The sequence below is a fragment of the Pongo pygmaeus genome, chromosome 20 (assembly GCF_028885625.2).
Source record: "Pongo pygmaeus isolate AG05252 chromosome 20, NHGRI_mPonPyg2-v2.0_pri, whole genome shotgun sequence".
Classification (NCBI taxonomy): Eukaryota; Metazoa; Chordata; class Mammalia; order Primates; family Hominidae; genus Pongo; species Pongo pygmaeus.
The window spans coordinates 1,712,945-1,737,494 of record NC_072393.2 but is presented as its reverse complement, the minus strand read 5'-3'; the positions used below and the strand labels follow the sequence as shown (position 1 = coordinate 1,737,494).

The following is a 24,550-nucleotide window of genomic DNA, read 5'->3' as shown; positions in this document are numbered from 1 at the left end:
CTCCAGCAAAGTGTCGGTCACGTGCTGACCACCACCAAGCACTGAGCTGCGCTCCCCCAGGCTGATGAGGCCGAGCCCTCGCCTGTGTGCTACGCCGTCCCTCTGCTGTCTGTCGATGTATCATCCAGCTGTGGCTCCCTGACGGTCAGGCGGATGCTCGCCAACGTCTTCCCCAGCCCGGCTGGCCTCATGCTCTTGGCAACGTCTTGATGAGCGGGCCTTTGAAGCTCTGATGCATCTGATGGTGATGGGGTCTTTCCCAGCTCTTCTACTCTGCACTGTGGAAGAAACCTTTGCCTGACCCCCACCGCTGTGTACGGCCGGCATGTCAGAGACCTGGGTGTGCGCTGGATGGGTGTGGCAGCATCTGAGGCCTGTGGATCTGCAGACTCCTGGAGGAGGTCGGGCGCTCTGGGCTCTGAAAGCCAAAGGGGCCTCCTCCGGCAGTACTCGCGGTGCATGCAGAGGGCAGGAAAGCCCACGGGGCCTGGCAGAGAACAGCTGCAGAGAGGCTCAGGAGGTTCCGGGGGACACACAGGCGGGAGGACACCACAGCTCCAACGGCCGGAGTGCGGGGTCCTCCCTGGATTCTCTATTTCAGCTGAGAACCCAAAAGGTCCACACCTTGGCGCAGGACTCCCTGGCCTTGGAGTCGCTCATGTTTACCCTCAGCCTTGCTCCAGCAACGCTGAAACCAACCTGACAGAAACAAGGTGAGCCACGGGGACAAACTCAGCGCTCAAGCCGGGAGACCGTACCTTCCACACCTCACGGCACACACCACGGCCACGCCCAGTGAGGCTGTCCCACAGGTAAGTGAGGGGGGTGTGACCGTGACAAGGGAGAAAGTCAGCAGCAGCACAGACATCATTCCACACAGTGCTGTGTCTTTGATGCACCCCCCCAAGGGTCACGTGTTGGGAACTTGGTCCCCAATCCAGCACTGCTGGGGCTGGGGCCTAGTGGGAGGATCTGAGTCGCTGCCCTTGTGGATGAGTGAATGCCATCAGCAGGGGAGTGGGTTCCTGACTAAAGGGCGAATCCAGCCCCCTCTGGTCCTTGCCGTCCTGCCTTCCACCTTGCCTTCTTGCCATGACACAGCAAGAAGGTCCTTGCCAGATGCCACCCCCAATCTGGGGCTCGCTGGCCTCCAGAACGGTGAGCCCATCAATTTCTGTTCATTATAAATGACCTGGCCAGGTGCAGTGGCTCAGCCTGTAACCCTAGCACTTTGGGAGGCCGAGGCAGGCGGATCACGAGGTCAGGAGTTCGAGACCAGCCTGGCCAACCAACACAGTGAAACCCTGTCTCTACTAAAAATACAAAAATTAGCTGGGTGTGGTGATGGGTGCCTGTAATCCCAGCTACTCGGGAGGCTGAGGCAGGAGAATTGCTTGAACCCGGGAGGCAGAGGTTGTGGTGAGCTAAGATCGTACCACTGCTCTCCAGCCTGGGCAACAGAGCAAGATTCCATCTCAAAAAATAATAAATAATAAATAAAAATAAATGACCCAGTCTGTGGCATTCTGTTACAGCAGCACAAAACAGACTAAGAAACAGCACAAACATGTTCAAAGATTTAAAGGAAAAGATGGCCAAAGTGTATGTGCATATGGGAAATCTCAGCTGAGAGCAAATAGACAATCAGAACCGGAAAATGCCACTAAGCAATCAAAGATTCACCACATGGACTTCTGGGGTTGGAGGCTGCAGAAAAAGAGTAAACTTTCAAGCAGCAGCAGCAGCCGCACAGCCTGACACAAGGAGAGCACAGAGGCGGATGGAAAACAGCCAGGGCTGAGGGACCTGGGGACAGGGCCAAGCACTCCTGTCACACGCAGAACCAGAACCCAGGAATGAGAGCAAGGCTGGGTCAGTCTAAAACTTTCGGGGTCGGCCAGGCGTGGTGGCTCACGCCCGTAATCCCAGCACTTTCAGAGGCCAAGGCGGGCAGATCACCTGAGGTCAGGAGTTCGCCAACATGGCAAAACCCCGTCTCTACTAAAAATACAAAAATTTAGCTGGGCGTGGTGGCGGGCACCTGTAATCTCATCTACTTGGGAGGCTGAGGCAGGAGAATTGCTTGAACCCGGGAGGCAGAGGTTGCAGTGAGCCGAGATCGCGCCACTGCACTCCAGCCTGGGCAACAGAGTGAGACTCTGTCTCAAAAAAAAGCAAAGCAAGGCTGGGCACGGTGGCTCAGGCCTGTAATCCCAGCACTTTGGGAGGCTGATGTGGGCAGATCACGAGGTCAGGTGATCAAGACCATCCTGGCTAACAAGGCAAAACCCCATCTCTACTAAAAATACAAAAAATTAGCCGGGTGTGGTGGCGGGCGCCTGTAGTCCCAGCTACTTGGGAGACTGAGGCAGGAGAATGGCGTGAACCTGGGAGGCAGAGCTTGCAGTGAGCTGAGATTACGCCACTGCACTCCAGCCTGGGTGACAGGGCGAGACTCCGTCTCAAAAAAAAAAAAAAAAACAAAGCAGGCGAGGTGCGGTAACTCACATGTGTAATACCAGCACTTTGGGAGGCCGAGGCAGGTGAATCACCTGAGGTCGGCAGTTCAAGACCAGACTGGCCAACATGGTGAAACCCCGTCTCTACTAAAAATATAAAAAATTAGCCAGGCATGGTGGCTCGCGCCTGTAATCCCAGCTACTCGGGAGGCTGAGGCAGGAGAATTGCTTGAACCCGAGAGGCAGAGTTTCCGGTGAGCCGAGATGGTGCCACTGCACTCCAGCCTGGGCAACAAGAGTGAAACTCCATCTCAAAAACAAAACAAAGCAAAGCAAAACAAAGCTGAGATGGAAAAACGTTTCATGAAATAATGGCTCACACTTTACCAAAGTTAATTTGAAGAAGTACCAACATAGAGATCCAAGAAGTCAGTGGATCCCAAGCAAGATAAAAACAGAAAGCCTCATCTAAGGAGAGCATAGTCAAGATTTTAAATCAAAGATAAAAACCTTAAAAACAGAAAAAACGACACATTCTAGAACATTCTAGACAACGGAACAACATTCAACAACCGGAGTCCACAACAGGCTCAACATCAAAGCCACCAACAGTCCTGAGTGTTGGGGACGTAGAGTGCTCGAGGAGCCCAGTGCTATTCAGTTCTATTTGGGCAGTTAGTTCTATTCAGAAGGGCCCAAATCCGCAAACAGCCAAGCGTCCCTGCGCTGGGAGCAGATGAAGAAGGGCTGGTGTGTCCTCCGGTGGACGGCCTCCCGGCACCCCTGAGAAACCATCATGTGCGGCTGCCCGCGAAGCACACAGCGCCCAAAACGCCAGGCTGAAGAGAGCGCAAACCGCAACTCAGTAAAAGCTGGCGTCACCAGGCCGGGCGCAGTGGCTCACGCCTGTAATCCCAGCACTTTGGGAGGCCAAGGTGGGCGGATCACAAGGTCAGGAGATTGAGACCATCCTGGCTAACACAGTGAAACCCCGTCTCTACTAAAAATACAAAATATTAGCTGGGTGTGGTGGCGGGTGCCTGTAGTCCCAGCTACTCAGGAGGCTGAGGCAGGAGAATGGCGTGAACCCAGGAGGTGGAGCTTGCAGTGAGCTGGGATTGCGCCACTGCACTCCAGCCTGGGCGACAGAGTGAGACTCCGTCTCAAAAAAAAAAAAAAAAAAAAAAGCTGGCATCACCCACATGTCACTCTCATCTGCCTACAGGGACCTGCACTGTTCAGCGGCCTGCAACCACCGCCCAAGGACAGGACCCACACAGCCATCTGGGTTCCCAAAAGCCATACCCCGCAGGCTGCAGGTCATGCGGCCGTGCCAGGCATGTGTGCAGATGTGCCTATGTGCCCGTGTATGCGTGGTTGTGGCTGTGTGCGCGTGCTTTAGTGTGCACATGTGCATTTGTGGGCACGTGTGTACATGTCTGCATGTGTCTGCACGTGTGTCTGAGCGTGCACACACACACAGGGTTGGGAGGCCACAGCTCCTGTCAGGAAAAGCTCAGTCTCTTGGCTGAGAAACGGAGCCCGGGCTTCCCGAGCCACAGGCCATCAGACCGGCAGTGAGGCTTCGTGGCCCAAGCCCAGCCTCTGCGCAGAGGTGGAATCCCAGCAGCCTCCCCAAGGGCTGGGGTGGGATCTGGTTCGGTAGGGGTCTCAAACCCCGGCCTCCTGGGGCCCTGGGTGCAACCAATGGGAACACAGAAGCAGCCAACAGTGACCCCAACAGCTGCCCTCGCCTGGGAGAAGCTGCTTGACTCATAGGACACACACTTCTGCCGCATAACTGCCTGCTGAACCCCACTTCTGCCCACGAGTGGCAACTGCCATTCATCCTCATTTAACAGGTGGGTAAACTGAGGCAGGAGATGGGAAGCGGGGCCACAAAACGTGCCTGGGGTCCAGGCGGCCACAGCCCATGCTCCTGCGCCCCTGGGCGGCCGCTCTTGAAGATGCAGCCACATCATGACTGCTGCCTGGGCCTCAGTTTCCCTCATCTGACAACCTCATCAGGCTGAGGGTCCGGATTCTGGTACCGCCTGCCGTGGGTGACCACGTGAGGCTGATCCACTGCCGTGGCCTCCCAGACCTGCCCATCCTGCGTTCTTTCCCAGGGACCCTGATTCCCAGCATGACAGACACTGACTGGGGGTGCACCTGGGTCCCCCGGACAACCCCAGCAACAGATGCCAAATGGCCTCCCGCAGGAGCTCCAGCAGCACCAGCAATGAATTTAACCACATTTCCGGGGATGATCCGGCTCCCTGGCACAGCTAATCACAGACTGGAAACGGCCCCAAAGGTGCTCAGAACTCCCCCAGTCCTGGTGGTCATCTTCAGGCACCCCCACCCCAGGGAAGGCACCCCTGGCCAGTGAGAGGCTCAGTCCTCGGCCCTGCTCCTCACGCCTGCCCGGGCAATCAGACCCCGACCTGGGAGAGGTTGGTGTGAGCAGAAGGGACGGAGCCAGGTGGGCCAGGTGCGGCCTTTCACATGGTGAAGCTGGGAGTGGCACACAGCAGTGTCATCACTACCTAACAGTCACTCCAGCCACCCGACACCAGCTCCGGGCCGGCCGAGACCTCCCACGAACTGAGTGCCGGGCAGGCACCTGTGGTTAAGGCCGGGGCTTCGCCCAGCGCACACGTGGGCCGTGGAAGTCATTCACAACTTAACATCGGGCTCCTTGCGGCATGGCCTGGCCTGCTCTGGGCCACCTGCCTCCCAACAGAAGTTTCCCAAAAAGGTGGCAGGGCCAGAAACCCACTCTCCCCACAGAACCTCCTCGAAGGGAAGTGTCAGTCGCACCACAATGGACTGATGATTCAATGCACCTGCCAGTGACACGGGGCGGCCCCGCCAGAGGCTCCGGTGACTCGGGGCGGCCCTGCCAGCAGCCTCCCGCCCCCACCTGCCACCGAGCAGGGCCTCACCTAGGCGGAGCTCCCCGAAGTTGCCGCAGCCAATCTTCTTGCCAACGCGGAAGTTGGGGCCCACCATCAGGACCCCCGAGCTGGTCCCCGAGCTCCGGATGCCGTGGCTGCTCCGGCCCCCGCCGGCCTTGGACATTCTCCGGCCCTCCTCCGTCTCCCCTTTCCCTCCTTTCTTGTCAAAATCCATAAGTTTGTGATACCCTGGCCTCTCCACGGTGACTCTGCTGCCGTGCAAACCCCAAGTCTCTGCAAACCTGAGGTCTTGGCTCCTCTGTGGCTAGAACATCACCGCGGCCGGTGGGCGGGCGTGGGCCCGCGGCTCCCAGCTACTGAGACGCAGGTGCTTGGGCCGGCCAGGCCGCGGTGCTCATCTCAGTGGCCTCAGGGTCGCTCTCGGGGACAGGAGACATTCTGCTGACAGGTCCCACCGCCTCAAAGCTCACGGCTCACAGCTGCAGAGAAACAGAGGCACAGGTGAGCACCGGTGAGGCCCCCGCGGGGCCACAGAGGACGCAGCCGGGAGACTGCTGGGCTGGAAGGAGCTCTGAAGGCCGGGGCATAATAAGCACCGTCCCTGCCAGGAACCCAGCTGGGAAGCACACATCACATGACCTCAGAGGCCAGAGGTCTCGGCGTGGCTGCCTGGGGACAAATAGGGTAGGGCTCGGGACTTTCTGTAAAGCAGGATGGGTGGGTGGGTGGCACAGGTGGGAGAGTGTACTGCCAGGAGAGCATGACTGCCAATCCCGGGGCGAGGCCTTGAGGATCCTGAAGCCAGGGGGGCAGTCACACCCCAGACACAGAGGGGCCACACAACAGTCCCTGTATCCATGCCCAGGGCCGCTCTGGGAAAGAGGGAGGGAGGCAGATGACAGCAGGCAGGCCTGAGGCAGGGACACAGGAGCCACCAAGCTGCCCCTGCCCATGGCGACTGGTTGACGCTGAGAGCGGGGAGAGCAGGCCGGAGGGCAGGAGGCCCCGGCGAGCCAGGCACTGATGCAGGAGCCCCCAGGGCCTGACCCAGGCTCGGGTTCTTCTCCAGCAGCCACTGGTGGAACGGGGCAGGCTGGACGCCACTCGGGGCTGTGACGATGCCAGGGTGGGTCAGACCCATCCCCTTCGGTGCAGAGCAGAGCTGAGGAGGGAATGGCGGGGCCTGAAGGACCAGCGGAGCCAACAGCCACCTAAGCAAGGCTGGGCAAGGAGCAGGCAGCAAACTTCTACCCCAGGGGAAAGGACAGAAGCCTCTGGTCCTGAGAAGGAACACGCAGTCCCTGCTCCCGGGATGGCGGGACCCCAGCCCACAGCCCCTCACTGCGTCTGCACCACCTTAAATGCTCCCGAGCCCAGGGCCACCGAGGGCCCCAGAGCCTGTTGCCACCCACAGAGAAACGCCGTGTCTGGACAGGGGCTCGTGGCTGAGGGGACTCTGTGCAGGTCGCTCTCTGGAGTGAGGGGGCCAGTCAGCCCTGGCTGACATGGAGCCCAGTCTCTGCGCAGGCCCCGACAGGAGGCAGGACGGTCCCCAGCAATGAGCCTCGGGACAGCCTGGGGAGGAGCCCCCACCTGCAGAACTGAAGGGTGGCGGCTGTGGTGTTAACTGGATGCTCGGGCGGTGCAACCCCAGGGACGCAGCTGTCACCTCCTGTCCCCCTCGAGCCAGGTACCCGCCCAGAAGGCCAAGAACCCTGCACTGGGGGCCGCTGCAAGCCACCTGCTTGTCTGCACAGATCCTGCCGGGTCCTCCCTGACCCAGGCCCCCACCACCCCCGGCCCCATTCTAGGGCTCCAGACAGACAGAAGCCCCACCCTCACTGAAGAAGGGGGACCACAGTTTGCTGCTGTGCCCCAGATGTGCAGGGGAAGAGGTTTCCTGCCAACCGGCAGGACGTAGGGGCCGCGGGTGAGGAGGGGCCACGGGTGCACAGCCATCGCCGAAAATGTTAGGACAGGAACTCCCAGCTGAATAAGCCACATCAGAAACAAAGGCACCGGTGTCACAAGCACTGCCCACTGGACGTGGCCCCTGCGTTCCAATACGAGAAACACCCTGTGGCGATCGCAGGCATGCCTTGGGTTCCGCACGGCAATAGCCACTCGAATGTTCTGGTTTCCCGGTGCGCACACAAGTTACATTCACAGTATACCGTGGTCTAGGAAGTGTGCAGTAGCGTTGTGTCTAATCAAACAAAGCACACACTTTAATTAAGCGGGGCGCGGTGCTGCACGCCTGTGGTTCCAGCTACTCAGGAGACTGAGGCGGGAGGATCGTTTGAGCCCAGGAGGTGGAGGCTGCAGTGAGCTATGATCGCACCACTGCACTCCAGCCTGGGTGACGCAGCAAGACCCTATCTTAAATAAATAATAAAGAAATAAAAATACTTTACTGCTAAGCAATGGTAATGATCATCGGAACTGTGAGTGGCCCTAATCTCCGCGGAGGAGGGTCTTGCCTCGATGTGGACGGCGGCTGACTCGTCGGGGCGGTGGCTGCTGGAGGCTGGGGCAACTTCTTAAACTATGACCACAAAAAAGTTGGCCACAGCGACGGACTCTTCCTTTCCTGAAAGATTTCTTTGTGGGGCGTGATGCTGTCTGATAGCATTGATTACCCACAGCAGAACGTCTTTCAGAACTGCAGTTGGTCCTCTCAACCCGGCCGCGGCTTCGTCAACTGAGGTTCCGGGCTGTTCCAAGTTCTTTGTCCTCATTTCCCAGGTTCACAGAATCTTCACTGGGACTAGAGCGCAACTGAAGCAACTCCCCTGCTCACCCTTCAGAGGCAACTCCTCACGTGTTAAAGTTTTCTCGTGAGACGGCGGCAATGCAGTCACATCTCCAAGTCCTTCTCATTCTAGTTCTCCTGCTGCTTCTAAAACCTCTGCAGTTCCTCCTCCACTGAAGTCCTGAACCCTCACAGTGATCTTTCAGGCCTGGGATCAACTTCTTCCAAACTTCCGCTAATCCTGACATGTGACCTCCTCCCATGGATCACGCGTGTCCTTCACGGCCTCTAGAACAGCAAAGCCTTTCTGGGGGTTTCAATTTACCCAATTTCCCCAGCTCCATCAGAGGAATCCCTCTCCACGGCACCTACAGGCACTTAGAGCCTTACAAATGCATTTCTCAATAATGAGAGTTGTGGGCGGGTGCAGTGGCTCCTGCCTGTAACCCCAACACTTTGGGAGGCTGATGCAGGCGGACTGCTTGAGGCCAGGAGTTCAAGACCAGCCTGCACACACATAGGGAGACCCTATCTTTACAAAAATAAAACAAAATTAGCCAGTCATGGTGGTGTGCACCTGTGGTCCTAGCTACTTAGGAGGCTGAGGTGAGAGGATGGCTTGAGCCTGGGAGGTGGAGGCTACAGTGAGCTGTGATTCTGCTTCTCCACTGCAGCCTGGGCGACACAGTGAGACCGTGCCTCAAAAACACTAAGACTTGGCCAGGCACAGTGACTCAGGCCTATGGTCCCAGCACTTTGGGAGGCTGAGGAGGGCAGACTGCTTTGAGCTCAAGAGTTCAAGACCAGCCTGGGGAACATGGTGAAACCCCCTCTCTACGAAAAAAACATAAAAATTAGCTGGGCATGGTGGCATGCACCTGTAGCCCCAGCTACTCAGGAGACTGAGGGAGGACAATTGTTTCAACCTGGGAGGTGGAGGATGCAGTGAGCCGAGATCGTGCCATTGTACTCCAGCCTGGGTGACAGAGCAACACCTTGTCATGCATAAATAAATGAATGAATGACATGTCAAGGAGTCATGTTGATTTCCGAGTCATTCATTCATTGATCCACGGGCTACAGGCTGGATGTTGTGCTAGCAAGGATGGAAACGATCTTTTTTTTTTTTTTTTTTTTTTTGGAGACAGAGTCTCGCTCTGTCACCCAGGCTGGAGTGCAGTGGCGCAATCTCGGCTCACTGCAACCTCCGTCTCCCGGTTTCATGCCATTCTCCTGCCTCAGCCTCCCGAGTAGCTAGGACTAAAGGCACCCGCCACCACGCCCGGCTATATTTTTTGTATTTTTAGTAGAGATGGGGTTTCACTGTGGTCTTGATCTCCTGACCTCATGATCTGCCCGCCTCGGCCTCCCAAGTGCTGGGATCACAGGTGTGAGCCACCGCACCTGGCCGGAAACTCTGATCGTGCGCATCTCCACTAGGGATCTTGGGTGACCAGGTGCGTTGTCAGTGAGCAGTCATATTTTGAAAGAAATCTTTTTGGCCGGGCGCGGTGGCTCACACCTGTAATCCCAGCAGTTTGGGAGGCCGAGGCAGGCGGATCACGAAGTCAGGAGATCGAGACCATCCTGGCTAACACAGTGAAACCCCTTCTCTACTAAAAATACAAAAAAATTAGCTGTGCGTGGTGGTGGGCTCCTGTAGTCCCAGCTACTCGGGAGGCTGAGGCAGCAGAATGGAGTAAACCTGGGAGGGGGAGCTTGCAGTGAGCCGAGATGGCACCACTGCACTCCAGCCTGGGTGACGAGCGAGACTCAGTCTCAAAAAAAAAAAAGAAATCTTTTTTCTGAGAAATAGGTCTCAAAAGTGGGCTTCAAATATTCCGTAAGCCAGGTGTTAAACAGATGTGCTGTCACCCAGGCTCTGTTGTTCTATTTATAGAGCAGAGTAGATTTAGCATAATTCTCATGGGCCCTAGGATTTGTGGAATGGTAAAAAGCCCTGGCATCACCTTCAAGTCACCAGCTGCGTTAGCCCCTAACAAGAGGGTGAAGAGGGTGGGCCCCTCCTTGGAAGCCAGGGAACAGCTTCTCCCACACGAGGAAAGTCCTGGGTGGCATCTTCTTCCAGAAGGCTGCTTCTTCTACCCTGAAAATCTACTTAGTGTAGCCACCTCCAGCAGTGATCTTGGGAGATCGTCTGAATTCTGGCTGACGCGTCTCCAGGAGCACTTAATGCTTTTCACCTTGAACTTGGTTTTTTTTTTTTTTTTTGACATTGGGTCTCACTCTGTCACCCAAGCAGGAGTGCCATGGCGCAATTACAGCTTGCTGAAGCCTCGACCTCCTGGGCCCAAGCGATCCTCCCACCTCAGCCTCCAGAGTAGCTGCAACTACAGGCACACACCACCACGCCCAACTAATTTTTTAAAAAAATTTTGTAGGCCAGGCGTGGTGGCTCACGCCTGTAATCCAAGCACTTTGGGAGGCCAAGGCCCAGCACTTTGGGATCACCTGAGGTCAGGAGTTTGAGACAAGCCTGGCCAACATGGTGAAACCCCATCTCTACTAAAAATACAAAAATTAGCCGGGCGTGGTGGCGGGTGCCTGTAATCCCAGCTACTCAGGAGGCTGAGGCAGGAGAATCACTGGAACCCAGGAGGCGGAGGTTGCAGTGAGCCGAGATCGTGCCATTGCACTCCAGCCTGGGTGACAGAGCGAGATTCAGTCTCAAAAAAAAAAAAAAAAAAAAAAATTTGTAGAGGCCGGGCGTGGTGGTTCACACCTGTAATCCCAGCACTTTGGGAGGCCAAAGTGGGTGGATCACTTGAGGTCAGGAGTTCAAGACCAGCACGGCCAACATGGTGAAACCCTGTCTCTACTAAAAATACAAAAATTAGCTAGGTGTGGTGGCATAGACCTGTAACTCCAGGTACTCGGGAGGCTGAGGCAGGAGAATCGCTTGAACCTGGGAGGCGAAGGTTGCAGTGAGCCGAGATCACACCACTGCACTCCAGCTTGGGTGACAGAGCGAGACACTGCCTCAAAGAAAGAAAATAGGCCGGGCGCAGTGCTCACGCCTGTAATCTCAGCACTTTGGGAGGCCGAGGCAGGCGGATCACGAGGTCAGGAGATAGAGACCATCCTGGCTAACACGGTGAAACCCCGTCTCTACTAAAAATACAAAAAAATTAGCCAGGCATGGTGGCGGGGGCCTGTAGTCCCAGCTACTCGGGAGGCTGAGGCAGAAGAATGGCATGAACCCGGGAGGTGGAGCTTGAGCGACAGAGGGAGACTCCGTCTCAAAAAACAAAACAAAAACAAACAAAAAGAATCAATGGGCTATAATAAACTCACAAGAGAGTATTGTATATTTTATTTTCATGAAAAATGTATAATAAACCACCATGTTACTCCCTAACTGTGGCTGGGCGTGCCCTGGACATTTCATAGAAATGGGATCACACACGGCATGTCCTCTGTGTCTGGCGTGTCTCATTGAGCCTGGCGTGTCTCATCGAGCCTGGCGTCCTCAAGGTGCGTCCACGCCGTGGCCTGAGTCTGAGCTTCTTCCTTTCCGTGGCTGGGTTGTGTTCCAGTGCATGGAGGGCCGCGCTACGTCTCCTCTGCTGACGGCCATCTGGGCTGTAGCCACCGTCTGGCTGCTGGAGTCTGCGGCTGTGTTTGCGCACGGGCTTCTGCGTGGCCGTGGGTTTCCACTCCACCTGGGTACATAGCTAGGAGTGGTCTTGCTAGGTCGGATGGGAGCTCTGTGTGTGTCTTTGAGGAGCCGCCAGGCCGTCTCCACAGTGGCTGCACCGAGTCATCCTCCACCTGCCGCTCCCAGGGGTCTGACTCCTACACACCCACCCTAGCGCTTCTATGAGCTTTTGTTTTTGTTTTGAGACAGGGTCTGGCTCTGTCGCCCAGGCTGGAGCACAGTGGTACGATCTCAGCTCACTGTAACTTGTCTGCCAGGCTCAAGCAATCCTCTTGCCTCAGCCTCCTGAGTAGCTGGGACCACAGGAGACCCCCATGTCTGGCTAATTTTTTTTTTTTTTTTTTTTTTTTTTTTGTAGAGATGGGATCTTGCTATGTTGCCTAGGCTGGTCTCAAACTCCTGGGCTCAAACAATCCTCCCTCCTCGGCCTCCCAAAGTGCTGGGATTATAGGTGTGAGCTGTGGTGACCCCACTTCTGTGTTTCTGGGCACAGCCTTGCTGGGGGTGTGCTTTTTTTGTTGTTGTTGTTGACAGAGTCTCGCTCTTTTGCCCAGGCTGGAGTGCAGTGGCATGATCTTGGCTCACTGCAACCTCTGCCTCCCAGGTTCGTGCAATTCTCTGCTTCAGCCTCCCGAGTAGCTGGGACTACAGGCACCCGCCACCACATCTGGCTGATTTTTGTATTTTTAGCAGACACGGGGTTTCACCATCTTGGCCAGGATGGTCTTGAACTCCTGACCCCAGGTGATCCGCCTGCCTCGGCCTTCCAAAGTGTTGGGATTACAGGCGTGAGCCACCGCGCCTGGCCGGGGTGTGCTTTTAATTCGCATTTTTTGGCTGACTCCTGGTTTATTTTTGGATGCGAGTTTTCTCCACTGGACTGGGTCAGGGGTGCAGTGCTGTGTTGATGCTGGACACGAGGGAGGTGGCCGGAGACACTGATGTGGCCAAGTGGCCATGGCTGAAGAAGGGACTGCAGTCGGTGCCCCTCACCCCTGCTTAGCGGCCAGCGGATTTCTTGAGCTACCGACTCTCATTACGGCCCAAACATCCAGAAACACCCACGCATGGCTAACCTAGTTTCTCTAAACCAGACCCATATTAAAATTTAACTTCCTTCCTGGGCGTTTTGGGGGAGGAATCTCCTCATGTGCCCTGGGTGAGGGATCTGTGAGACGTAGTCCCCCACCCCCCACTGCAGCTCATCTCTCTTCCAGCACAGGGACTGGGCGCCGTGCCGCTTCGCGGGCACCCCCTAGTTCCAGACAGCACCTCCACGCCTCAACACTGGGGCCCCTCCCAGGCTCCACTGTCCTGGGATCCCCCACTGAGGCCCCACTCCTGGGACCACCCACCAGCAGGGCCTTCTGGAGAAACAGACAGCAATGGCCTGGAGTATAGGCTGCTGGGCCCTGCCTGCGAGGCTCCTCAGCATGGGCTGGACTCGGGGTGACGCACGCACCCCAGCCAGGAGGGATACCTGAGGCAGCTCCACCCAACGCCTCTGTGTGGGGGAACAAGCAGCAGCTCTGACCGCTGAGCCGGGCTCAAGTCCTCCACCCGCCACGGCCAGATTCTGGCCACAGGGACCGCCCCATGCATGCCCCTCCACAGACACGAGAGCCACGGGAACAGCCCCCCGACAGCGAGAATGCCACAACCGCGACGGCCGGGGCTGGAGTCACACTGGGCTGTCCCGTTGACAGCCCGTCCATCCATCTGTCCTTCCACTGCAGCTGCCAACGGGACGGACAGGGGGACTTCCACAGAGGACCACCGTGGGGGAGGGGGGGCGATGCATCCACAGGAGAGAAAACTGGAGCCTGGCACCTCTCCTCTGCCCACACCCCGCCGCACACCTGGATGAGCCACCAGCACGGGGACATTCTCCTTCTGGAAACCCTCTCAGCATCCACAGGAAGGGGGCGCTGAAATGTCCGTGCCTGCATTTTGTTTTGTTTTGTTTTGTTTTGAGACAGTCTCGCTCTGTCACCCAGGCTGGGGTGTAGTGGCGCGATCTCGGCTTACTGCAGCCTCCGCCTCCCAGGTTCAAGTGATTCTCCCACCTCAGCCTCCCAGGTAGCTGTGATTAGAGGCATGTGCCACCATGCCCGGCTAATTTTTGATATTTCTGGTAGAGACAAGGTTTTGCCACGTTGGCCAGGCTGATCTCAAACTCCCGACCTCAAGTGATCCACCTACCTTAGCCTCTCAAAGTGCTGGGATTACAGGTGTGAGCGACCACGCCCTGACTACTGTTAGATTTTCCATCCCACAAGAAAGCAAAACCACATGCGTGTACACAGACACACACACGGAGACCCCAGGCGCAGGCACACGGGGGACACAGCAGCGTGTCAGAGCCAGGTGTGAGATCCAGCACGGCAAACATCCCGAGGGGACACTGCCCAGAGGCCCCGCCTGAGGCCAGCCTGCTCGCGCCACACTGCCTGCCTTTCTCGAGGAGGGCTGGAGACTGCCCGAGAGGCAGCGTCCTGGAGACACAGGCCTCAGCTCTCCCCTGCCAGAAAGCGGCAGGACGTGTGGACCATCTCGGGGGAGTGCATGCAGAAGCTGGGTAAGGAGGGGGAAGGGGCAGGCGCCATCCGGGGGACCTTCCCTGTGGCCTGAGGGGGAGAAGGCCCCGGACCCCGGACGTACCTATCTCCTAAGCAGTAGGACGCCTTTTCTTCCTACGCGCCCCTGTGCCGACGCAGACACTCGGCTATGGTAGGGTCAGGACTGGCACCAGGGAGGGCAGGGAAGCTCCGGACCCTACATGGGGCCCTGGACATGGGTGGGGGCTTCTGCCCACCTGGCTTCCCCCAGGTTATGCCCTTTACAACAGCAGGGAACAAACTCTCACTCCCCAGTTCCGAGAGTCCTGCGGGAGGACCGTGAACCCAAACAGGGGGTTGTGGGAGCCACAGTGTGTAGCCAGGGATGTGGGGACCCAGGGTGGCACTAAAGGTGGGGCGGGTGCTGGGGGACTCAGGGTGGCACTAAAGGTGGGGCGGGTGCTGGGGGACTCAGGGTGGCACTAAAGGTGGGGCCGGTGCTGGGGGCCGAGCATTAAAGGTGGGGCGGGTGCTGGGGGCTGAGTCGCAGCCTGTAGGGTCCGTGCTACCCTGCGCAGGCAGGTGTCCAGGCAGGTAAGACACCCCGATGCCACGTCAGGAAAAAGACATCACGCCCACCCTGCACATGGGGGAAGCACGTGGTGACATGAGGCTGGCTCTGCCGTGTGCCCCGCAGCTCCAGGGGGCCCTAAGCAGTGGTCGTGCCACACACAGCGCCCGCAAAGCGCCCACCCCACACACACACACGGCGCCCGCCGAACGCCCACCCCACACACACAGCGCCCACCGAGCACACACGAGCACACACTCCACACACACGGCGCCCGCCGAGCACACACTCCACGCACACAGCGCCCGCCGAGCGCCCATCCCACACACACGGCGCCCGCCGAGCACACATAAGCATACACCCCACGCACACAGCGCCCGCCGAGCGCCCATCCCACACACACAGTGCCCACTGAGCACACACCCCGGTGTTTCCAGGGGAGATGTGGCAGCTGCTCGGATGCGGCCAGACACCCTCACAGGTCCCTTTGTGCCCACGTCTGCAGTCACCCGGGGTCCTGCGCACCCTCCAGTCTCTGCCTGTGCGGTGAGCTGTGAAAGTGGCCTGGTCTGTGGAGCGTGCCCCGGGCAAGGGGACATGGGGGACCTGCAGGGGCAAAGGCATCTGCTCGGCTCCCTCAGTGAGGACAAACATGAAGTGGAGACAGAAGCGCCTGCGCTCACTGTTCCTCCTAACAGCAAACCCAAGGTCTCCCACAGGCCCGGCCACCCAAGCCGCTCGGGGCAGCCCCCTTCTCTCCCAGGCTGCTCTCTGCTCAGCACTTGGTTTGCACGAGTGCCTGGTGCATCCCGGGACATCTCTTCCCCGGCTCCACTTCTGTCTGTGGTGCCCACGTGACGTCCCGGGCACACACTGCTTCTCATCCTTGCGGGCCTCCAGGCTGGGCAAGGCACACTCCTGGGCACAGGGCCACTCGCCTGCTCTCCATCTAGGCTATCCCTCCTGACACGGTGACCCTCTAGCCTGTGGGGCTGCCTGGAGGGAGGTGGGGCCTGCGTCCAGGTTGCTTTTCTTTCTAGGCGTCCCTGCCTCGCCCTCTCCACAGCCGGGGGCCCCCAGAGGCCCAATCCCACCCACCAATCTCCGGGTGGCACTGTTTAAGCCACGCAGCATCAGGGCGCGACCATCGAAGGTGGGCGCCACCACCAGCCTTCCCTCTGCAGAATCCCCACCTTCTCCCTCCTTCTCTCTTCCAGGTGAGCCATTGATTGGCTTGGTCAGTTCCTTCTGCTAATAAACCATGAGTGATGTGTGATCGATGAAATGAATTAACCCATCAACCACCGCCTGGTCAGGTTCATCGAGGCTGAGCCCTAAATTCCAGAACGAGCCTCCTGGGGCTCTCCGGGGTGTCCTCCTGGCCCGGAGGCAGAAGCTTCTGGACAGCTGTCTCACAGCCCCCACGGATGCAGGCATGACCCACAGCCCCGTGTCCCGACGCTGGAGTCTGTAACAGCCACCTCCTTAAACACTCTTCCATCCCCAATACTCAGTCCACCCAGATGGGACTGAACACACCCCACCCAGCCCCCCCGTGGAGGGTCAACACCAACCACTGAAAGGGCCAATGCCGCAGGGTGAGCGCCTGTGCCGCAGCCACAGCTGCCGGGCCTGAGTACAGAGTGGCCTCGCCGGCTAGGACGTGTGGTCTTCTTTCTGTTTTTTGAGACAGGATCTAGCTCCATCACCCAGGCTGGAGTGCAGTGGCGCGATCTCGGCTCATTACAACCTCCACCTCCCGAGTTCAAGCAATTTTCCCGCCTCATCCTCCCAGGTAGCTGGGACCACAGGCATGAGCCACCATGCTTTCTGATCTTGGCTCAGCTACGTGCATTCCGGCTTTTGCAGAGCAAAAAGCACCAAATCCCCATCCTGGCTGCACCTGCACAGATGACAAGCCCCATCCCCCAGAACCTGTGACGTGAGCGCTGCCCTGCTGGGTCTACCCACTGCTGGGTCTAGGGCCCCACTGCTCCTGGCATCCCCCTGGAAGCCTCCCTGTGCGACCCCCAGCCCCTCGTCTGGGTGGTGACCGTCACCTCTCAGGTCCTGGTTCCCGCAGGGGCTCTCGGCACCCCTGCCCCATGACCTGGAGGCAGGAGGATGAGAAAGGGGTAGGCCCTGCACTCAGGGACCCAACGCCGTTGGGAGCTGGGGTGAAGGCCGGCCCGGGCTGTGTGCTGACTCCGCTCCACCCGGCCACCGAGCAGGCTGCCCTGCTGGCGTCTGTTCTGATACAGTGGTCTTGGGTGTTGTGGCCCAGGCAGGTTGGGGCTGCTACTTTCTCTCTGGCCCCCTGGATGAGCACTGGCCTCCCTGTGCCCGGCCTCAGGGCCGGGAGCAAACCCCACTGTGCCCTGCAGAGCTGAGCCACACAGATGCACACCCGGCTTTGCAGATGGAGCCCGGGACCGGGCAGCAGCCTCCTCTGGTGATGGCAGTGGCACGGGGGTCCACTGAGCACTCCCTGCACACTCAGGGCTGGATCGCGCCTCCAATCATCTCATGACAGCCCCTCTGAGGGGGTCGTGGGCAGACAGCAGAGGGAGGGCCCAGCCACACCCACCCTAAGCCTGACATGGACGGAGAAGCCCCTGCCCTGGGCACTGCTCCTGCCCTGAGGAGCCTCGCCTCAGCCTGAGCCTCAGTGGGGGACGCTGACCCGCAGCCGGTGGAGGGCAGCCCAGTGGAAAACGGGAGCGCTGCTTGCACACCTGCTGCCCACGGTGGCCGCCAGCCCACGTCCCCCACCTTAGGAGTGGCCCCGGAGGTCACTGCCTGCGCCTGAGGCCCTCACAGCAGCAGCAGCAGCAGGAGTGCAGTCAGAGGACAGGCAGGGCCACCACCCTGGGCTGTGTTCTGTGGGCACAGGGCGGGTGCCCAGCTCCCCCTGCCCCCACAAACAAGGGCCACCACCCCAAGACTCAGAAGCTTCTGAGGGCGCAACCACTCCCTGGAGGCGGTCACCACTCGGTCAGGGCCCAGCACCCGTCCATCACCAAGGAGGAAGAGCCTGGCCTCTTCTGGGGCTCTCCGAACCCCAGGGGGTGCCCAAGGGAAGCCAGACAAGGCCAGGGCCTGGAAGGAAGCGGGGACGTGAAGGCTGGGCACCCACCATGCCCACGCAGGCCTGGGGGTTGGGGGCCTGCCCTGCCACACCTGAGGGCCACAGCGAAAAGCAACGATCCCAGGGAGGGATGAAGGGATGCTGATCCCCACCCAGCCTCCACCCAACCCACGCAGCCACGATTCTGTCCCAAGGGACGAGTGCCGGCTCCGGGTCACACGCCAATGAGGCTCCCGGGAGCCAACGAGGGGATTGCAGCCATCCCCACAAGGGGCTGCTCTCTCCCCGTCAGCTCCCATCCCCTTCCCCAGCCCTGGCCTCAGGTCGCTACCTGCCCTGTTCTTCTCGGGGTCCTCCATCTGGTCTGGGCCCAGGGCCAGTTCCCTGGGGAGGGCCCCGCGAGCCCCCTTCTCTGACTGTCTCCACTGAGTGATGTCACAGTCCCTGGGCCGACATCACCACACAGCCCTCAGCCCAGAGCCCAGGGCAAAGCTGAAGGGAGGCCAGGGACCTCACTGGGCTGGGCAGGTGCAGGCCACTCCCGTCCCAGTGCCCTCAGAGGCACCTAGACTCATGTGGACCCAGCCGCAGACCCTTCTGGGCAGTTCTGTCCAGGCCGGCCCTGCCCTCTGACCTGGGGCCGCAGGGGCTGGCCACTGTGGGCTCGGTTCCCTGCCACCCCGATTCATCTGCACCCCAAGGAAAGAGAATGAGGGGTTGCAGTGCCCCAGGACCCACGAGCCCCCGAACACCAGGGCAGCACATACTTCCAGTCCCAGGGCCACAGCAGAGCGGGGCCAGGCCCAGCCCAGTGACGCAGGGCAGACGGAAGGGCGCCCTCCACAATGGAGGGGCGCAGGAGCTGCCGCGGCCAGGACAAACCAACCTCAGGCTGACATAGGCCGGTAATGGGTTTAACGCATCAGGTGCAAAAGAGAAACACCCCACAAATCAGGGAGAGGAGGGAAGCCGCCCACCCCATGGGAGGAAGCTGAGGAGTGAACGCCAGGGACGGGCGGGGCCGGTCCTCAGAGCACCGCAGACATCAGACCAAGGGCAACTGTCATCACCACGAGAAGGCCTCGTCCACGGCAGAAGCCAACCTCACCACGCCGACTGCACCAGAGACACCCACGAGGAGAGCCGGCCTCCGAGAACGCAGCTGAGCCATCACAGGTCGCCATCAGCAAAGGCAACGATCCAGGTAAAGAACACAGGAGGGCCACGAGCGAACGCGGCACAGCGGCCAGGACCGGACCCTGACTGGGGGGGAGGCGGCAAGGCTGCACAATGGCAGCTGGGACCAGACCCTGTTGGGGGGATGGGGGGGATGGCGAGGCTGCGCAGGGACCCCGTCCCACAGGTCAGCCTCGCCCTGGTGATGGCACAGACCACAGGTGAAGGCCACGGGCAGAGCTGACCAGGGAAAAGCTGGCACTCACCCAGCACCAGACACACATGGCAAATGCCACCGGCAGCCTTGGCGGAGGGCACTGTCCCTGCAACTAGTTCACATAACGGCAATTTTCCCAAAATTCAGATTATGCAAACAGAGGCAAGGCTGCCATGGACTCCAGAGCCTCAGATGCCATCAACAAAAGCAAAGTGGACACATCTGCATCAAATCCATCACAAAGACGGCCTTCGAGACTCTGGGGGAAGTGAGAACACCCCCACCCAGGCCCCCACGGCGCACAGGCCCCCACAGCAACCCTGCTCCACCTCAACAGCTTCAGCTCTGGTTCCTGCACCCTGGCCCGGGGGCAGAGGTGACCTGGTCTTGCCAGGGGGGCAGGGGTCCCCGGCCCCAAGTGGTGCCACAGACAGCGGGGGGAGCATGCAGGCAGAGTCAGGCACCCCACCAGGAAAGAAAGCTCCCACGGCAGGTCCCGGGTGTGAGTGGGACCTGGGGTGGCTCCCATTGGAATCCTGCTACGTCTGAGAGGATACGGGTCCTTCCAGAAGCGTAACCATGAACAGCCATGGAAAACCTGGGTGGGCTGCGTTTCTACATTGCCTTTTTTTGTTTTTTTTTTCAGACGGAGTCTCGCTCTGCCACCCAGACTGGAGTGCCTTTTCCCCTCACCGTGTGGGAGTCGCCGGGCGATGTCCCGCCCCGGTTTCCCTCCACCCGAAGGCAGTCACCTCGGTTGCCAGCTCCTGCCTCTGTGATCTGTGATGATCCCCACAAGGGGTGCAGAGTGAAGGGCACAGCGGGGTTCGGCCTAATTCCCTGGGGAGCCCCAGGCGAGAGGGCTTGGTCCTGGGGAGCTGCCCAGGTCTTCTACACCCCCTGGCCTCCATCCAGCCCCGCACGACTCGGCTCCTGGCCCTGTGCACCGGGCGACGCCTGCTAGGCGCGTGCCCCTCAGAGTCAGGCCTGTATTCACCTCAGCTTTTATCAAGGGCCTTCAAGGATTGGGTTTTTTAAATCATCATCAAATATACCGTTATTAAAAAGATACGTACACTTTGGGAGGCCGAGGTGGGCAGATCACTTGAGGTCAGGAGTTTGAGACCATCCTGGACAACACGGTGTAACCCCGGTGTCTTCTAAAAATACAAAAATTATCCAGGCGTGGTGGCAGACGCCTGTAATCCCAGCTACTCGGGAGGCTGAGGCAGGAGAATCGCTTGAACCCAGGAAGTGGAGGCTGCAGTGAGCCAAGATGGCACCACTGCACTCCAGCCTTGGTGACAGAGCCAGACTGTGTCTCAAGAAAAAAAAAAGTTGAGCACGTGGAAGCATCCCGCCCTCCATCACTCAGGCATTCTCAGCGCTCACAGGCCGCAGACGACACGCGCTATCGGCGCACTAGCTTCTGCCCCTTGGGCCCTCGTCCAGCCCTGCACCCACTGCCCACTGAGGGGCCAAGGTGTCCTTGCTGTCCCGCAGTGGCCATCATGACCCCTTTCACACAGAAGGGTTGGGCTATCCCCCAAAAAGACACGCCAAGTCCTGGCCCCCAGTAAACAGGAATGCAGCCTTATGTGGAAATGAGGATGGCCCCAATCTCACCACTTCTCAGCTTAAGGTCATGTTTCACCATGTTCAATCAGAAAACAGCAGAGAATGGCCGGGCTCGGCGGCTCTTGCCTGTAATCCCAGCACTTTGGGAGGCCGAGGCGGGTGGATCACGAGACCTCTCTCTCGGGAGATCGAGACCATCCTGGCTAACACAGTGAAACCCCATTTCTATTAAAAATACAAAACATTAGCCGGGCGTGGTGGCAGGTGCCTGTAGTCCCAGCTACTCAGGAGGCTGAGGCAGGAGAATGGCGTGAACCCGGCAGGCGGAGCTTGCAGTGAGCTGAGATCACACCATTGCACTCCAGCCTGGGCAACAGAGCAAGACTCCGTCTCCAAAAACAAACAAACAAACAAACAAAAAAAACAGCAGAGAAGAGGAAGGTGGGGAGGTGGACTCTCACCGCTTCCTCCCACCCAGCCTGCACATCCTGAGGGCACCCAAGCATCCCCCGTCCTGGCCCATAGGGAGGCTGCACCCCCCAACTGGGACCCCTGTCCGTCATGCACACCACAGCTGGTGCTGCCTCCTCAGGGAGTCCCGGAGGACCAAGGCAACACAGGCAGCCGGGCCGGCCTCAGGATCTGGCAGGGTCTGAACGGGAAGAAATCTAACGGTCCCAGCAGGCCCCCATCTTTGATTTTTTTTTTTTTTTTTTTTTTTTTTTTTTGAGAGAGTCTCACTCTGTCGCCCAGGCTGGAGTGCAGTGGTACAATCTCGGCTCACTGCAAGCTCCGCCTCCTGGGTTCACGCCATTCTCCTGCCTCAGCCTCCCGAGTAGCTGGGATCACAAGCACCTGCCACCACGCCCGGCTAATTTTTTGTATTTTTTTTAGTAGAGACAGGGTTTTTTAGTAGAGCCAGGATGGTCTCGATCTCCTGACCTTGTGATCTGCTGGCCTCGGCCTCCCAAAGTGCTGGGATTACAGGCGTGAGCCACCATGCCCGGCCACCTTTGATTTTTATAAACCAGCCAAATGGCAAAAAGTGTTGCCTCCCCAGGCACACGGCGTCTCCTCTCACCTCCCCTCATTTCCAACAGCAGGGAACAGACACAGACCACCCGCCTGGCCAGCTCTCTGACCCCCACGGTCTCCCCTGAAAACTGGGCACATGGATCACCCAGGGATCTAGGGGGGCACCAAGGCAAATACACACCCAGCTCACCCAAAACTTCCCAAGACGCTCCACCACGATACCCCATAACCCCCACCTGGAGGGTCTCCAGCAAAACTCCCACAGCCCCTCCCTCCTGGATGCCCCAGAGCAGGTGACACCTCCCTTCCAGCGGCCAGGTCCCCACCTGACGCGGGCTGGAGGGAGGCAGGGGGACGGGTGCTGGTGGCCTCTGGGGCACGAGAAGGCGCCTTGGTGTTCGGTGGGCAGCAGCAGATTTAGGCCGGGCCATCCCAGGAAGGCCCGTCCGTCCCAACATGGAAGGAGGCCTTGGCTGTTTCTAAGCGCACCCCCTCCTGTCTCCCAGAGGCCTCAGACAGTTTTGTCTGAAAAGCGGATGGTGCTCATCTCCTGGAATCTGAGGTTTGTGAAAGAACGCCTTCTTCAGATGTTGCTGTAATGTTCAAGTTCTCCAACATTGCTGAGTTCTCTTTTGCTACTTAAAAATAAACACTGATGGCCGGGCGCGGTGGCTCATGCCTGTAATCCCAGCACTTTGGGAGGCCAAGGAGGGCGGATCACGAGGTCAGGAGATTGAGACCATCCTGGCTCACACGGTGAAACCCCGTCTCTACTAAAAATACAAAAACAGTAGCTGGGCGAGGCGGCGGGCGCCTGTAGTCCCAGTTACTTGGGAGGCTGAGGCAGGAGAATGGCGTGAACCCGGGAGGCGGAGCTCGCAGTGAGTGGAGCTCGCGCCACTGCACACCAGCCTGGGCGACAGTGCGAGACTCCGTCTCATAAATAAACAAACAAACAAACAAATAAATAAATAAAAATAAACATTGATTTTTGTGGCCTTGAAAGGCCAGGGCCACCTCGATGATCCTGTGGGGCCGGGGCCTGCCGGTCACTCTGTGGACACTGGATGCCTCCGGCCTTTGAACTTGCTGTGGCGAAGATCACTGGCAGCACATCCGTCTGTCTGTCCCACTGCCCGTGCTCGTCACAGGGTGCAGGATCTGGCCCTGTGCCTGACAAGGCAGTGGGGACACTGGGCACATGCAGGACCCCTGGCTTTCCAGATGGCATGGGGATCAGGACAGCAGGATCCCTGATGCCCTGCAGGCCAGAGAAACATCGGGCCAAAGGACGGGAGAAACCAAGTCACCGGAAGAGGGGAGTGGTCGTCGCTGTGCAGAGATCCAGTCCCCAAAACCCGGCAGGGGACCCAAACAGTGCAGGTGTGGATGGCGGTCTGCGGCTCCTCAAATGGTCCAACCGGGAGTGGCCCTGTGACCAGCGGTTCCACCGCTAGAAGTCCACCTGAGAGAACAATCACGCGGCCACACGGGAACCGGACACGGATGCTCGCAGCAGCCACACGTGGATGCCATGCAAACATCTATCACAGAAATAAACACGTGGCCACCCACACGCCGGAACACGACTCAGCCACGAATGGGAGCGAGGATCGGACGCGGGCCACGGCGGCGCGGATGCACCGAGGATGTCACGCTCAGTGAGAGACGCCAAACACACAAGGCCTCATCCCGTGTGATTCTACCCCTAGGAGGTCCCTAGAGCCAGAAAGTAGGATGGGGGTGCCAGGGGCTGGAGAGGGCAAGGGAGTGAACATTTCACGAGGACAGCGTCTCAATTTGGGAAGGTGGGAAGGTTCTGGAAAGGATGGTGTGGAAAGCTGGCTGCTGATGGGGCCAGGGCTCCCTTTGCAGGTGATGAGAACACTCTGTAATTAGAGGTGGTGGCTGCACACACAGAGGAGCCTTGACCACGGCGGGGTTGAACTGACAGGTCCACTCTGACGTGGATTTTTTTCAATAAAGGTTTCCCTGAGGGCGCCGGCCTCTCCTGGCTCCCTCCCGCTCTGCCACCCGAGACAGCGAGACCCACCCTCCCTTCCTCAGCCCTCAACGTGAACACGACGAGGACAGAGGCTTTCATGACCATTACTTCTACTGCATGAAGAGCAAGCAGGGTTTCTCTTCCTCCTGCTTTTCTCCACATGTCTGGTCTCCAGCTTCCCTCACTGTGAGAACATAGCACCTAACACAACACATGAGGTATGTGTGCGTGGACCCCATGTCCTCCCGAGGCCTCTGGTCACCAGCAGGCTGTCGGCAGCGGCGTCTGGAGGACTTGAAAGCTATACGAGGGTATTTTGCTGCATGAGGGGCTGCTGCCCTAAACCCCACTCTGCTCAAGGGTCAGCTGTATAAAAACCACTTATGTGCACACGTTGCTGAATGTTACCAAATGTGGATTATGGTTCCACCAAAAAAAAGTGGCTTATGCTCTAAGGACCACACCGAAATAAGGCTGGTAAGAGAACAGTGAGCTGGGTCAGTGTGATGGG

The 24,550-nt window shown here is 58.6% G+C and overlaps 1 protein-coding gene and 1 pseudogene across 5 annotated transcripts in view; one reads left to right on the top strand and one right to left on the bottom strand.

Annotated features, from left to right (window-relative positions):
• CSNK1G2 (casein kinase 1 gamma 2) overlaps positions 1–24,550 on the bottom strand; it is a 38,350-nt gene that overhangs the window by 6,000 nt on the left and 7,800 nt on the right. For 3 of the 5 annotated variants that reach the window (XM_054465438.2, XM_054465436.2, XM_063658297.1), the window contains exon 2: positions 5,408–5,859. In XM_054465438.2, coding sequence (XP_054321413.1) covers positions 5,408–5,594 — 187 coding nt within the window. In that variant the 5' untranslated portion in view covers positions 5,595–5,859. Of the gene's footprint in view, positions 1–5,407; positions 5,860–18,359; positions 18,478–24,550 lie in introns of those variants that run through there. The other 2 variants (XM_054465437.2, XM_054465439.2) reach the window with 1 other exon arrangement.
• LOC129020708 (uncharacterized) lies at positions 19,572–20,501 on the top strand (annotated as a pseudogene).